A 16847-nucleotide genomic window follows, 5' to 3' on the forward strand; every position below is an offset into this window, starting at 1 on the left:
GCCGATGACGACAGCGGCGGCCGTGATCACGGTGGCATTGCGCGCGTAGCGAAGCGTGGCAGGGGGCACGGCGTGAAAGCGCCTGGGCGCCCCCCCCCCCCTCCCCGCTAATGGCCCCTAATCCCCGTTCGCGACATTTCTGGGACGCGCTACGCGACATGCAAAGCGCAGGGACCTCATCATAGTTCGTAGTTTTATTTTTTTGGTATAGCCCTGTGAGCCATTCGGCTCTTGAATCTGGTGCAACCTCAACAAACAAAAAACATGAACAAGAAAACATCTTAAAGTGACTATGTGACTGTGCAAACAGAAAATCCAGGAAAAAAAACAATCAAAATATTCCTGAAATAGCACCGTACACCAACGCTGTGTGCAAAAATCCCAGTGGGATGCATGTCAAACAACAACAACAACAACTACAAGACAACTAAGATTAAGGCCATCAGTCTAACTCCGTACTAACATGGCCAAAACTAAAAAAAACGTTTTCGAAATCACCAAAATAAAAGCCATAATTGCAATGTAACAGCGATCACAGGGACTGTGACCGAATTTTTAACAATAAACTACGCAAATAAATTATAACACCAAAATCTAGAGCCTGCCGCTGGAGCCGGTGGAGGCGGCCAAACCCCAAACCGCAGGGGCCCGAGAGGGAGGGAAGAAGAGGCTGTGGTAGTCACCCAGGCATGAATGCGGCTGGGCTTGGGGAGCGTTCTGCTGCATTGGACCCTGCAGCTAATTTCCCTTTCGACTGATGGCACTGATCGCCTTGTGCCTGCCACCGTGACGGGAGCAGCGGGCGCATCGCCACCGCCCTTCCAGAGCGATCCGGGGTGAACATGACCCAGAGATAAAATAATAATAATATATTCCATGGGTATTTCGGTAAAGCCACGTAGATAGAAAACTAATTTTAAAAAAATATCACGACGTTTCGATCGCAACACAAGCAATCGTCTTCAGGTGAGAGGAGAAGACGGCTGCTTGTGTTGCCATCGAAAACGTCGTGATATTTTTATTATTAGTTTTCTATCTACGTGGCTTTACCGAAATACCCATGGAATATAATAAAAATAATTATAATTAAAGGTGATGATGATGATGAACAAAGCATGCGACTGCGTGCACCGGCTAAGAATTGGCTGTGCCGTTGCCTGTTGTGCGACCTTTTGTTCTTTTAACAAAGCAAGCTGAGCCTTGAATTAAATCTGTCATGTGCAGATGAAGTAAAGCATGCACTCTGTCTCGTAGCCCAACACAACAACGTGTGTTACTTTTGTACACATTAGATGACATGCGCTCAGTTTCAAAAGGTAAATGCGGTTTTAACCTGTTGTTAAGAATTCATCTTCACATCGGTTGGAGCCAAAACAAATTTCAGCGATGCTTAATTTCTGTATCACTGCATACAAATGCGGCATATGATTTTAATTGGCCTTTTTTTTGTTCACCATAACTTCCAAAATTGGCATTTGTGCACCGCATTAAGCCACGTGACTAATTGACATCTCTCCGATGTGTTTCCGGGTTGCACTGCATGTGGTTCGGCATGATGTCCGACGTTTCGGAAGCAAATTTAAGGATTTCACCATTGTCCTCAAATGTTATACAGCGTTTGCCAGCTACTGGTCGTGTTCTGATGTCGTAGGCTGTCCGAACTTATTTATTTGCTTCGTCTGGGAGGAAACCGGAGAACCCCAGACTAAGAGGACTCTGTAGAGGTCCTCTAAGCAGTGACTGCACACTGTAAAAGTCAGACTAATTCATTTATATCTTGATTTGAAGCTTTCGTGACTGCAAAGTCACGTCGGTATAAAAAATAATAAATCACGACGTTTCTAAACAAACACAGCAGGAGGACTGCTGACAGCAGTCGGTTGCTTGTGTTTCGATCGAAACGGCGTGATCTATTATTTTTTCTACCTACGTGACTTTACCAAAAGAACCAAAGAGTAATTAATCGATAGTCTGCTCGCTATGGCGACACATTCTTAAGTGCACTGCATCCAGTGCTCCTGGCTTAGTCACTCAGGAATGGAAAACAAAAACGTCCACTAAAAAAAATAATTTGTCTCACTCGATTGGATCGCACTTCAACCTCAGAGCAGAACGTGTACTCCCGCTGAGGAGGAGGCATTGATTTGCCTGATTCGGCGCGATGACGGGGTAACCGGCACGACTTGTAGCCTGGCGTGTTCAGACAATGACCTGGCAGCATCTCTTTACACGTGACAAGAAGGTACGGACGAGGCTGTTGGAACCACTTTCACTACAAGCGTACTTACATTCGCATCCTATTAGCGCGGTTGGCTATGTACGGTGCGAAAGAAGTTGAAAATATGTGCACGCATCAAGCGCACGGTGTCGGGTTTAAGTTTGCGTGGGGCGAGCTTAAACAAAAAAAAACTTTCAGCAGTGATTGGGAAAGGAAAAGGCGGTTAAAAGTTCGCGTTTAAAATTTGACAGTTTGGCCGGAACAAGTTTGCGCTGAAGAAACATTAGCGGGCGGTCAGAAAGCCGTGCGTGCTTAGTTGTCTTTTGACTTCATCCACAACGTGTTCACGTGCTGTGTTGCAGCATTTCTCTTGACCCCTTCGTTCCTCATGCTCCTCCACTCTTGGAACTCGCTCCCCCGTTGTCTCCTTCCCCAAATTCCCGTGGCCTTTACTTGGAATCAATCTCAGCAAACTGAGTTCGATCGCCCAGACAAAGCCGGCAAGCCGAATTCTCCAATCTCCTCTGACCTCGCCAAATGAAATGAACGCCTTCGTTGCTTTTGCCGTAATTAGTACTGTTGGTTTCTATCCCCTTCGCGCTATACGCCCGCGGTGCAAGGCCCGGCCACTACCGTGTAATAAATAAATAAATGCAAATCCACGTGGTGCCCAATGATATCGAAACTCGTCCCTGGGCAACCCACCTTCACTCACCCGCACTACCAGTGTGATGAAGTGTGGTCAAACATCTCCCATGACTGACAAGGAATGGCAAGGCCCTCATGTACCCAGCACCGGATTGACTGAGTGCTGTAAAAATATGTCAGTCATGTGGCGGCCATTGGGTGTCAGTCACCGAATTTTCACCGAGACCAGAAGGAGGCCCTTCTGCCAGCAGTGGCATGAGCAATCACCCGTAGGTCGGCACCTTTACCTTTCAGCTTTACCTGCGCTATGAACTCGCTGACCCGAGTTCGATTCCAGCTCATGGCCACTAGTGCCAGTGACGAGTATCTGAACCGGTCCTGAGCCTCGCCTTGGTCGACTCAGCTTCAAATGAGTACCTGGTGTGGTGCGTAAACATCGCCAGTGGGGAGACAAAGGCGGTCGGGCGTGGTGCTGCTCACCCACCCCCTTGTGTGCTGTGCCGGCCTTCATAGGTGCTCGCGAACAGCACTTGCCCCAAAAAGTATCTGAAGGCTATACGGGGGATCTTTGTCTTTGGTATATATCACAATCACCTTTGAGTCTTTTTGTTCATTGCTGCACTTGTTAAAACAAAAAAAACCTGCCGCCGATAAAGAAATTATGTTTATATTAAACGGAGAGACAGAAAGTCCCAATCCATCTTTTGGACGACCAGGCGCCCTTCATCCCTCGCCCCTTTAGCCTCGCGAAGGGGGCGGCTTAACAGCCGTCGGCGGCTGTGCCCCTCCCGTGCAGGTGGCACCGCGTCGCTCTGAGCGTGGAAGGGAAGAGCGTCACGCTCATCCTGGACTGCAAGCGCAAGATGACACGGCCACTCCCGCGGAGCGACAACCCCGTCATCGACGTCAACGGCATCACCGTGTTCGGGACGCGCCTTGCCGACGACGAGGTCTTCGAGGTGAGACGGCCGACTCGCGCGCGGGGAGTACAGAGTGGGGGCCAACATGTCTCATATCAGCGGTGGGGAGATGTCTCCCGCCTCGCCTTGTGTGCAGGAGGTTGTGGGTTCGATAAATCATTGCCGAGACTTTTAAAGTCCCATGTTTTTTGTCACTTGCGTAATGAAAATTACGGGAATAAGCCACTGACGACAATGCATTTACATCTGGTTCTTCCCCCCTCTGGTAGTGTGAGATGTTCTTCTTTCCATTAAATCTTAGGGGCACCACGGTGGCGAGACGTTAGCTGCATCGCCTTGTATAGAGGAGGTTGTGTTTTCGACCCCGACCCTGATGCCTGCTGTATATTTCGAGTTTGCATGTTCTCTCTCCCCACGTGGATTTTTCTCCAGATCCTCCGGTTTTTCTCTCCACATTTAGAATCAACGTCACGCGTTTAGAGTATTTGGCTGCGATACATTTCCACGAGATAAGCCACTTCGTTGAGCGATCATTTGTGGCCACGTCGCTGCTGAAAAAGAGCTGTGTAGCTCAGTGGGGCATGTGAGCAGGAGCGCCAATATATTACAGATGTATAGTGTAATAGTGCCGGCTGGTGGACAGCAGCGGCAACTACAGATAGTGCACACGCCGGTGAGGGTGTGCACGGTGTGTGGGCAGAGGGGAGGATGGGGAGCGGTGGTGTAGCGGTTAGCGCGCCGCGCTACGAACCTGGCGACCCGGGTTCGATTCCCGCTCACGGCGAACACCAGTGACGATTATCTGAACAGGTCCTGGGCCTCCCCTAGGTCGACTTAGCCTCAAATTAGTACCTGGTGCGATGTGTAAACATCGCCGCTAGGGAGACAAAGGCGGCCGGGCGTGGTGTTGGCCACCCACCCCCTCGTGTGCCGTGCCGGCCTTTATAGGTGCTCGCGAACCTGCTAGCGGGTTCGAGAAGGGAGGCGCGGTCAGGGCAGAGCCAGGCCGCGCTGGGAGCATAAAAGGAGCCGAGAGCGGGGGCTCGGGGCTGCCGGTTCTGGGATTGGTCTCATGTCGTCGTCGCTGTCTTCTCGTCGCCGTCGTCGCTAAACGTCTCCGCTAGATATTGTGCTACGAAGGAGAGCAGTTGGATATCTCAGTCAGCGCCATCAGTGTTAGACGGCTAGCGTTATGTACCGGCTTGGCTGAGCTACAGTGGAGAGTGTGCGGACAAGACCTTCAAAGTTGTTCATAAAGAAGTGCCTCCTAGAAACTCTGTCTCTGATTCGTTGACGCTACAGATGTAACAAATAATATGACTGTACGTCTGGATTCGATGTGACGTTACACGTTCAAAGCTTGCCGGATTTGTTCCCCGCCAAGGCGGTTACAACGATAATGTAAACCCCCGCTCCTCTGTCCACGCAAGAAGTTCAACTCCAGCTAGTTGACTTGCAGGTCGCGTCTTGTGGGGTGAAGTGTGGGTACACCCACCTCTTCCAAGATGTCTGGCCTGGCTGTAAGTGTAATGCCGAGATCCCGTCTAGAGGGGCTTTCGATAGCTCCCGCCAGCAGAGGCCTATCCGTCAGCAGTGGCACATGCGTGGAATTTCGGCACTTCACCTTTGCCTTTGCATTAATATATATATCTGTACCACATTACATATTTACAAAATATAAAAATAAACAATATAAAATATTAGTTTTATTCAGTTTATCCGTTACTTTACACCATTGTTTGAGCTTCTCCTCCAGCTGAGATGGATACTCAATTTACACACTACTGTAAGGAAAAAAAATATATATGATGTGACCTGTCCAGTGTGTTTTTTTTTTATTTATGTGTCCACCTGATCCGTACATGCAGGACGTGGTTGTGGGATGGTGGGGGGTTTGGAGTGCCCAGTCACAGCACTGTGCTGCCAACCCAGCGATGTTGACCTTTCTAAGGATTCCTTTCGGGACAGAATTTGTCCCAAAGTGACTCGCGACAAATCTAGCGACTTACCAGGGTGAGGGAAACAATACGGATTCAGAAGCGATTCCAGGGTCGTATGAAGGACCCTTGGCAAATTTTAGACGTATAATACTCATGGACTTGTCGATCAGTGGCATTTTTTGACAGCTGCAATTGACGGGTTCTGTCTCGCGACTTTTCTCCCTTGTCGACCGACTTTCTCCGCTTTTAAGGAGTTGCCAAAAAAAAAGAGCTGGTCATGACTCCGAGCCACCCCTTTGCCAAAGCCTCGTGCGAGACTCGTTCAACGCAACCGTGGCTCGTTTCGACCCTCATTGATTGTGACAGGTGCTGAGTCTGTTGACCTCGTGGGGTAACCCGCATTGGCCTGGCTCTGCTTTTTGTAAGACGCTGGGAGTTAGTGGGGTCAGGGGAAGAAGCGTTACATAATCCACTGTCGCGGTTTGCAATAGCTCATTGCCACATGTGCCCTGTCAGTGGCAATGTTCGGTTGAAGGGTGGATGCTCTGTTATATATTTTTGTTCAATTAGCATTTGCTTTTCAATGATTGTACAATGTGAGGTGAAAATTGAAGGCGAGCACTCTCTGAAAAATTATTCTGATGAATATTCACATATGTACATATTTTTTATCGAATCGGATTCTTAAAAACAAACTTATTTATGAAAACCAATGCATGCATAATTATATATATAGGTATTTGATAAGTAATGTTTTCAAGTTCAGTGTAAAACATTTAAAAGTAAATACGTACATATTTGTGAATGCCGCTCATACTTGGAAAATTCAATTCGCCACAGTTTGACTGCCAGCTTTAGAATTTTTAAATATGATTCGTATTCAACAAATCAAAAGAAACAACACCCGTATGGATATTATTTTCAGTTATCACTCCCTTGTGTTACCAATGCCGATGTTTGCGATGTGCAAGCGTGAATGTGCTTGCTAAGTACTCTAGAAACAATACTATTGGAATAACATTGGGAAACAGAAATTGGAACACGTCGATTAGAAAGCATGTGCAGCTAAAGATCCATTACTTTGGCTGTGAAGCAAAGTAAGTGGGCTTGGGACAGGACACGTCGCTCGAAGGGATGGTGACCGCCTGTATATTTGGAGTTTTCATGTCTCTCTTCCCGTGGTCGCGTTGATTTTTTTTAAGGGTCCTCCGGCTTTTCCTTCCACATTTAGAATCAATACGCCTTGGAGTTTTTGGCTGCTGCTATACATTTTCACGGGATGATAATCAACTTCATTGAGCTAGTATTTGTGGCCAGGTCGCATCTCAAAAGGAGATAAATAGCGCAATGGGCCTTACCTGGTAAAATAAATAAAACATAGTAAATGAAAATAATAATGAATAATAAATAAAATAAATCATGTTATTTAGTTTATTTTTTTCCACCTACGTGACTTTACCGAAAGAACCAAAGAATATGGATCCTTGCAGTCGCGAAAACTTCACACTAACAGTGAAGTGGCAGCCAAAGGAAGGAACACGCTCAAGAAGGATGGTGATGGGAGAGATGGAGCGATGAAATCAGGTGGTGGTGGGCAGAATCTAAACGGCTTGCTACATAGCGCGTCCGCGAGGGATGGACGGCAGCGGCAGCTTGTGAACACCTTCATCCAACAGTGGATAGATCATTGCTGATGATAGAATATAAAATAATATTACCCCGTACGTGCATCAGAGCTGCTGTAGTGGAGGGGAATGCAATGTCTGGCTGGGTTAACGTCTTCGTAATTAACATTGGCGGTGTGCGTATTGCCGCTTTGCTGTTTGGTGCAGCTGATGTGAGCACAATACACCGATGAATAGCGATCTTTGTCAGTTTTTATAGCTTGGCACATTCCTTTTTTATGAATTAACATTTCAGATTCAATAAATCACCATATTGATTTGAATGCATTGCTGCTAGGCTTTTTTATTATTAGAGGCAATATTTTTCATTTGTCTCAGTTTGGTGTTTGAGAAATGGCCCAGGAGGTGATTAATTTGACCAAATCTTAAAACAAAAAATCACATCCGAGCCAGCAGTTACTGCAAGAAGCAGCCATCGTGCAGTTTCTCAAGTGGGCTTACCACACATCCTGATTTTCCTAGATCGTCCCATTTCCGAGAAAGCTCTCCTGGGAAATCTATGATCCTTTGGGAGACGTTAAAAGTCCCATGCTTTTGCCAGTTGTGTAATAATAACCACGGTACTAAACCACTCAAGACGATGCATTTGCATGTGGCTCGCCCCTCTTCTGATAGTGTGAGATATTCTTCTTCCCATGACACCTTAGGGATGATGCCACGGTGGTGAGATGTTAACTCACTCGCCTGGCATACAGGAGGTCGTGGGTTCGATTTCAACCCTGACCCCTGTCTTCTTCTTTTGTATGGATTAATAGCAGCAGATTCAAGATGTAACATTAGATTTGCTATCCACTCAATTGTCTGTTCAGATGCAGAGTGGTTCTCGTCCGTTCCTCCTTTAAAGGAGTGAAGACAGCGACAGCAGCGGAGTTTTCACGATGCCGCTCGATGGTTTGGGATTCGTGGCTGCACTCGCAGGCCACCGAATCTTTGATGCGCAAATTTGTGCATCATAAGGTGGCCGCATCGGCCACGCGGCCTGGTCCCGATTCGGTAGATGGTCGACCACTGGCAGCGTGGAAGGTTGAAACCGGGAGGTTCGATGGTAGGGTCCTCGATGAGATGTTTATGTTTGACGTGGGCTGCAGTCCAGACTTGCCTCCATCTCTCGCCTTTCATTTGTATTTGTAGCACGGAGTGAGGCTGCTGTGATGCAGAAGGGGTGCCGTGATTTCAGGCAAACAGGCGGAACTTGGTTGATGTATTGGACGGTGCCGGTTGACGGGAATTTTTTGGTACTCCCCGACGGCCGCTGTTTCACGATGGATTTGCGGCAGAGTGACGTGGGTGAGCACTGACGCCTGCTGCTGTATATTTGTAGTTTGCATGTTCTCCCCGTGGTCGCGTGGATTCTTCTCCGGATCCTCCGGTTTTTCCCTCCACATTTAAAATCAACGTGCGTTTAGAGTATCTGACTGCAATATATTTCCACGTGATAAGCCACTTCGTTGAGCTATCATTTGTGGTCAGGTCGCTTCTGAAAAAAGAGCTACTGTATATAGCTCAGTGGACCTTACCTGCACCTCCGATTAGCTCCGTAAGGTGCGAAATAATTTCAACATACATCCATACCTGGAAAAATAAAGATTAGTTTACTTTTAGTGTCGAGGTGGCAACCGTGTTCTCGCTGTGCCCCCACTGCTGCTCCTGGTGTTGCTGTAAGTGCTGAGCTCAGCAAGGTAGCCCCCAAGATTGGCACCCCGAGGGCATGCATTCCTCCATGCTGGTTCTTAAACTTGTCTAGACAACAAGCAAACATCGTTGGGCAGGTGGCGATGCGAAGGCATCTGCCTGCAGCTCGGCGTCGCACTGAATTTTCTTTTAATCACCGTTGCTGAGCACAGGGCCCCCAAAAGATTCGAAACGTCAAGAGGACCAGCAACAAACAGCGACTGTCCAAGTTGTAACAGGTGAGAGTGCAACGTGCGCTCCTTGAAATTGAGCGAAGTGATTCTGATAACTTGGCAACAGAGAAGACTCGAGGGAATTCCAAAAGTGGAGCGGTGTGAGGGGAGAAGCGGAGAGAGAATCATTGTGTCTTGCAGCGTGGTGAGTGGGTGATTAAGTGGGTGAGTGAGTGGGTGAGTGAGTGAGTGGGTGAGTGAGTGAGTGGGTGAGTGAGTGGGTGGGTGAGTGAGTGGGTGAGTGAGTGATTGAGTGGGTGAGTGAGTGGGTAAGTGAGTGAGTGGGTGAGTGGGTGAGTGAGTGAGCGTGTTGTTGTGACGCATTAGGGTGGTTGGACAATGTGGGATGAGACGAAACGGCCACTCTGTAAAGTTCACAGAGGCATAGCGTAGCACCTTCGCGATCGTTTCTGCACGATGAGAATGGCGCAAACATTAAACAAAGTTACTTCCGCTGCTTTGTCCATGTCAATCCCAGATTTCCCATTACTCCAGGCGCGGCGTGTTGTAGCGTGCGGCGCACAAGACGCCCCAACATCGGCACAGCTTCCAGATTGCTTTCTGCCCCTGGCTCCGTTGCACCCAGGCTAAGACTGCTTCATTAGGGTGGCTGGCGCTACAGGCCCCCTTCTGTGCTTGATTTCCCCATCAGACAGAGGGCTACTGTGAAGCCTCTGCAGTGTGGGCAGCCTTTAGAAGTAGCGACGTGATGGCTGCTCCCACAGGGGCGTCCACAGAGAAGGAACAGGGGGTTCAATTTCAGCTGGAGCCGTCCAGGGCTGAGATCAGGAAAATACCTGTTTTTTTACCAACAAAGCGTCAGAGCAACCCATTGTGAGTCTGCGTACTATTAACTGGTATATTAATCGAGGTAATTGTTATTTACAGGCCTCCGTGACATCATACATTAATATAGACCATCAAAAGTAGTAATTTTCTGTCAAATGTTACGCTATATTTTGCATAGAATGAGCTGAGTTGCAATTATGAGAGTTGTAATATATTTGGCTGGACCGCGATGTGTAACTTTCTTCCGATTGTATTTTGCCCCAATTTCCACCGCTGCCTTTTGATCAAATTAGACATTTCTCATGGTAAACACGTGGTTAAATTATCTCGCGTGCAGGTGTTCAGTGGATTGTTGCATTGCAGGACCGTGAGGAATGGCGACGGCTTGGGGGAGGCCGTCATCCATGGCCGCCGATGATGATGATAGATGATGATGATGATAATGATGATGATTGATGATGACGATGATTCCAAAGTTCAATGTCTTTTCATTGTTTGAGAATAATTCCTATGGCTTTGACGGTTCAGCCTCAGCATTGGTAACGATTATGCGTGTGACGGTTCCGTCGGCTCGTCAATTCATATTCATTTTGAGTTCCCAATACATGCATGCAGTGAGTTGTGTAAAATAATCTAAGGATCTTAAAAAATAGAAATCTTAAGGATTTTTTCGACGTTGTTTGTGATGGGTTTCACGTGACTTTGCAGCCGCTAGAGGCTGCTACGTTTGCCACAACATCAAACAAAATAGGAATCTATTCCTGGAAGGGGTGGCGGTCTGGGGGGGGGGGGGGGGCAGGGGGGGATAGGTGAATGGCGACACCCCAAGTGATTTTACTGCCACACTGCGCACATGCGCCAACAGCTGGGCAGGGCATTCAGCCGTCTGGTGGCTTTTGGACATTTAAGGCTCATACTGATTTTCTGTGATTTGAGTATTTTTTTAAGGTGTCAGGCATAGAGGAAAATATACACAGAGGGAGAGATAGAGAGAGAGAAACCAAACCAACGTTCAACCCATCATCCTGCTCTCCTCCACCCCCTGATGCTGGATTGCACGTTAACCAGAATTGTTAGAGCGCGGTGAATAGCGCCGGACGTGAACACACAGAAAGGGCTTTTTTTTTAAAGAAACAAAGGGCAGGCTGGCTTGAAATAGTGTGGGAAGGGCGGGCCTTCAGAGGCTTTTAAGCAGAGCTTGGATGTCCATAACGTGGCAATTTGATCCACGTATTTTGGCATTGGCCCCGTTTATTTTTTTTATAATTTTGCGCGGTCCCATGATAGCGTCTCCCGAGGCCTCGCTCGAGTGTGTGGCGGCGCGTGTTGAAACACGCTCTTAAAAATTCCTCGGTTTTGTATTTTTTGGCGTGTTGTTTATTTATTTATTACGTGTAAGCCGTCGGCCCCAGAGATCTCGCAGTGCCGCAAACTTCTCGTTTCTCTCTCTCTCTCTCTATGGTCTTGGAGGGGGGGGGGGGGGGCGCTGGGCAGGCAGAGCAACGGCTCCCGCTTTGGTTACAAACGATGTAATTAATGCGATTTATGTTGCTCCTGCTTCGAGTGAGCTGAGCTGGGTCGGGGTGTTTGTGCGGAGGAAGATAAAAAACCCAAAAAATCAGGGGAGAATTGGGGGGGGGGGGGGGGGGAAGTGAACGTTGTGGGAAACCGTCACGAGGCAATTGGCCGAACGAGACAGACGATGCCAATTTCTTTTGTTGCGTAATACAAATTTAGTTAGTTTTTTTTTCCCCCACCCCACAAAATGTTTCCCCTGAGCCAAGTTCCAATTCGACAGGATTCAGCACGGCGTGATTCTTATTGGAAGAGCAGTCTAGTGAGCGGCATCGTAGCACCGCACCTTGCTGATGAATGTAAACGCAACATTTATTTAAATTTCGATTTAAAGCTTTCGTGACTGCAATGATTCATCTTCTTTGGTTCTTTCGGTAAAGTCACGTAGAATGAGAATAAAATAATAAATTGATAAAATAAAATAACACAATAATATTATTATTGTGTTATTTTATTTTATTATTTCGGTAAAGTCACGTAGAATGAGAATAAAATAATAAATTGATAAAATAAAATAACACAATAATATTATTGTGTTATTTTAATAACACAATAATATTATTAAAATAATACAATAATATTATTGTGTTATTTTATTTTATCAATTTATTATTTTATTCTCATTCTACGTGACTTTACCGAAAGAACCAAAGAAGGCAACATTTATTTGTTTATGCTGCAGCCCGTTATGAGTTGGCCACGATGCGTGCCTGCAATACCGCTGCTGCTTCAGTCGCAATCCACTGAGTGTTCACATTTGATCGATTTGATGCTACGGTTAAAGCAGTCCACGGTTTCAATTAGGTTCCTGTGTCTTTATCGATGTCTATCTTATCTGTTTAGAGTTGTGTGTGGGGATGAAACAAACGAGAAAGGAATATCCATTACGATTTAATGGAGGTCCGCTTTGCTGCCAACTTACCTGGAATTTCTGTGACCGTATGAATGGCAATAAGATGTTTGATATTGTTCCAAAAATACGTTCGAAGAAAGGCAATCAAAATGTCCAGCGTTCAGCTGACCTAATCAGTGTTAAATACATAATTGCAATACCAGAGGTTGTCGGTTCAATTCAATATCCCGGCACGGCAGCTGAAGCAAGACTTTGCTGTTTTTCTAGGATTTTTCTGTTGCGTGTAGACACTTAAAGATGTTTTTTGTTCATGTTTTTGTTTTGTTGCAGTTGCACCCGAGTCAATAGCCGCATGGCTCACAGGGTTATACCTAATAAATGAAACTGAAACTGAAAGCAGTGGATGCACCACAAACGTGTGCACCACTGTTAGTCAATGGGTAAGTCCCAAAGACAACTGTACAGCGTGGACGGGTAGGCGAAAATCACCACGTGAAGGGGCATGAGCAGTTTTCCTCTTTTACATAATGTACGTAAAAAAAAGTCAGCTGTTGCAACACTTATCTTCAATCCACGTGGCATGTAATGCCCACTCGAAGCATCTGCAGGACTGCAATCCACGGATCTTGTACTTGATAGTGCAGCCGGTATCGTTATAAAAGTGTCAGAGGGAACTTATGATTACAGAGAGATAGATGCCGGAGGGGATTGATATGCACTGAGTATACTCTGATTGCCCAAAGAACATGTCTGGGTATGAATTTCTGTCTTGAGTATAAATGTGTTTTTTCTAACACGGTGCCAATTCTTTCTAAGTATAGCAACGTAAAAAAAAGGAAGGTGATTGTGATATATTCCAGGTTCTGCAGCATCATGGTTACGTAAAGTAATTGATGTTAAAAGTGCAGCCCTGCAATATTTAGCTCACACCGCTACCGGCAGAACAGCCTCTCCAAGAATGCCACAGTAGCCAGATGTTAAAATACCTCGCCTTGTATGCAGGAGGTCATGGGTTCGATCCCGACTTTGACGCTTATATATTTGGAGTTTGCATGTTCTCCCCCGTGGTCGTGCGGAATTTTTCTCCAGGTCCTCTGGTTTTCCCCTCCACATTTAGAATCAACGTCACGCGTTTAGAGCATTTGGCTGCAATGAATGTCAACATGATAAGCCGCTTCGTTGAGCTATCATTTGTGGCCAAGCCACTTCTGAAAAAGCGCTCTGTAGCTCAGTGGGTCTTTCCTGATAAAATAAACGTAATTTAGTTTTTAGTTTACTTATAGCCCCTTTAGAGGGTATTTTTTTAGCCTACTCCTCCATGCTGGCCAGAGGTCTTGGAAGAGGTAGGAAGAGGGAGTAGTGCCAACACTTTACCCCAACACACACGACCTGCCAATCGACTAACGGTGGCGTAGACTCCACATGTATACGTCGGTTGTGTTAACGGAGCTGGGTGGCTGATTTTAGAAACGTTGCCCTTTGTTTTAACTGCCACGGCGGAAGATCTCGCCGGTGACCTCTGGATTGCAAGTGCAGTGTGCTGACCATTCCACCACAGCAGCTTCCCACTAACATCCATGTAACGTATGAAGTCAATTGTGTTGTGTTCCAGGTACTGTAGCGTAATCGCCATATATCATTAAGTAGCTCTCAGATGAGTTTTGGGGTTGTATTGCGTCTTGTTCAGCGTGATGTTCGACATTTCGCTCCATGCACTGGCAGGTTTTTGCAGTGCAGTGCTGGAAGCTTCCATGGGAGCTGAATTGAAGAAATTCCCAGCATATGGAGCGAAACGTCGGACAACGTGCCCAACAGCACGTGGTTCTACCCAAAACCAACACGGAAGTTTATTGAGGAAATATTCAGTTAAATATTCAGTTAAATATTCAGTTCCTAAAAAAGCTCCCAGAAGACTGAGCGAACAGCACGTGAAACAGCACGTGTAACAGCACGCGGTGCAAACCGAAAAAAACAACGGATAGCTGATACAGCAACACAGCATAAACCTAGGCAGTGGTGTTACAATTGTTTTTTTTTTTATCCCCGTAGGTAATTTCAGGTTGCTGGTAAGGACAGGTTACTGTGATGTGTTTGGCAAGTGTGAGCCGTCAGTGGAGCATTCCAGCTGGCCGGCTGCCTCTTTGCAGCGCGTGAGGGTGAAATGTAATCTGGAATAAAGGCCAACTAAGCCTCCCTGTAGCAACCACTACTGCAGATGTCACTGGGATTGCCTTCTGCAAACATGTGCGCGTATCTGCGATGTGTGCCAGCAGTCGTTTGCCAACACATGTTTGGAATAGTTTGAGCGTAATTTAAAAAAAAACATCTAGTCATGTAATTGACTATTTGTAAAAATAATCATGCACGGAGGGCATGGTGAAGACATATATAGAATGAAATACTAACAAGGAATAAAAACCATGAATATGCATGGTTCAATTATTAGTATTGAAATGCTTCTTCTGAATAATCCGCTGATGGAACAATTGATTTGCAAGGGTGTCTAGGGTGTCGACTGATACGTAAACAGCAACACGCACGTACAAACATTTTTCGTCTATAACTTACACAGCACGTGTTTACTGTATGGAGTTAACATCACACCCAGTCGAACGCACCGATAAACACCCTGGAGCACACCACCATATCACGTAGGATATTTCTTCGGGCTGTGACAGTTTCAACAAAATATTTTAAATACGTCGAGTCCGGTGGCACATTACGGGTGTTTGGGAGATCGCTCCACATGGAAGCGTCTACCGTCTTCTGAGCGAGAGGAGTGCCCGTTTAGATTTCCATCCCAAAAGAATGTTACGTTGCTATGATTTGTTGGGACCAAACAGCAGCCTGTAGTTATTGTTGGAGTTAAGCAATTGGCACCATTTTAATGTGTACACGTGTAGTTATTGGATGCTCGGTGAGCCAGACTTCTATTGTGATGCGATCTATATTTGAGCCGTGAGATATCATCTGCGTAGGGAGTTGAAGACACGCGGTATCGACGTTTTTTTTTCCCCCTGTAATAATGCCAGCGGCGGATTCTCTCATGCTTTGCAACAAACGTTTGTCCTCGGATGTATTTATTTAGCAGTAATAACGGCATCATGCATACTGACATCGTTCTTAGTGGAGGTGCATGCTAAGAAGGCTTTTCCATGGAACTATCAGAGCAAAAGCATGAACAAATGTTAATTAATTATGAATAATAATATATAATGGTCCATGGGATAACCAGTGCATCACCACTCTACACAGGCCTTTCGTATTATGACTTACATTATGTAGGTCTCATGTTTACTATGGGGTTTTCGTGTTATCCACGATAAAACAAAAAAAATTGTGCTACTCATAAAAAATGTATTCTTGCAGGCACTTAGTAATCGTCATTTTTGGTTTCATTGTACCGTCCACATTTTTTTCAAGTCGATTTCTTTGCAAAACAGAAAAGTCACGTTCATTGGAAAGTCTTTGCCGTCTCATTAAGAGTACTTTACTGTTAAATTTCGATTTAAAGCTTTCGTGACTGCAAGGATTCATCTTTTTTGGTTCTTTCGGTAAAGTCACGTAGAATGAGAATAAAATAATAAATTAATAAAATAAAATAACACAATCAAATTCTCACGACGTTTCGGCCACAACAATGAAGGCCACTTGTGTTGTGGCCGAAAACGTCGTGAGAATTTTATTGTGTTATTTTATTTTATTAATTTATTACTTTACTGTTGTTACAGGTGCTTGGTTTGGACACTGCGGAAAGAATAAAAAACCCAGTTGTTCCGCAGTTCCATGAAGCCTTTGCTAAATGTCCACGAGCCAAAAGAAGGCAATTGCCTTTGATTTTTGCGCGGAGGGCAAAAACTCCTCTCAGCAGTTGAACCTTGAACCGGGTGATGAACAAACCCGGGCACTGGAGCAGAGCGGAGGGCAGCGAAAGCCCCGCGCGATGAATGAGGCATTATTGTGACTCTACAGAATGACGAGCGGCACGTCAAACAATGATTGTCGGTGTCGCATGAAGTGAATCATCATGATATATTCCGGCCACTGCCCTGTCTGGTCAATGTGACGCATTCATCACGGCCTCTTTACAACGGCATGCTGGGTAGGCTATTGTGGGTATGTGTGCGTCTGAGAGCCTTTCTTAATGCGTGTGTGTGTGTGAACTGCTTTAAGTGTTGAATAATATAGCCCACGTGTATATAAAATACGTAACCTCACGTGATAAAATACTTTCCAATGTAGATGAATAATTAACATTTTACTCACCTTTTTTAAACCCACCACTCGATGATCGACTCTCCACATTGTTGTATAT

The 16847-nt window shown here is 45.9% G+C and overlaps 1 protein-coding gene across 4 annotated transcripts in view; it reads left to right on the plus strand.

Annotated features, from left to right (window-relative positions):
• LOC116944881 (collagen alpha-1(XI) chain-like) overlaps positions 1-16847 on the plus strand; it is a 176649-nt gene that overhangs the window by 28684 nt on the left and 131118 nt on the right. For all 4 annotated transcript variants that reach the window (XM_076068804.1, XM_032958737.2, XM_076068805.1 and 1 more), the window contains exon 4: positions 3663-3825. In XM_076068804.1, the coding sequence (XP_075924919.1) occupies positions 3663-3825 (163 nt within the window). The remainder of the gene's footprint in view (positions 1-3662; positions 3826-16847) is intronic.

This window comes from Petromyzon marinus, chromosome 22 (assembly GCF_048934315.1).
Source record: "Petromyzon marinus isolate PM22_M1 ecotype Great Lakes invasive population chromosome 22, UKy_Petmar_22M1.pri1.0, whole genome shotgun sequence".
NCBI lineage: Eukaryota > Metazoa > Chordata > Hyperoartia > Petromyzontiformes > Petromyzontidae > Petromyzon > Petromyzon marinus.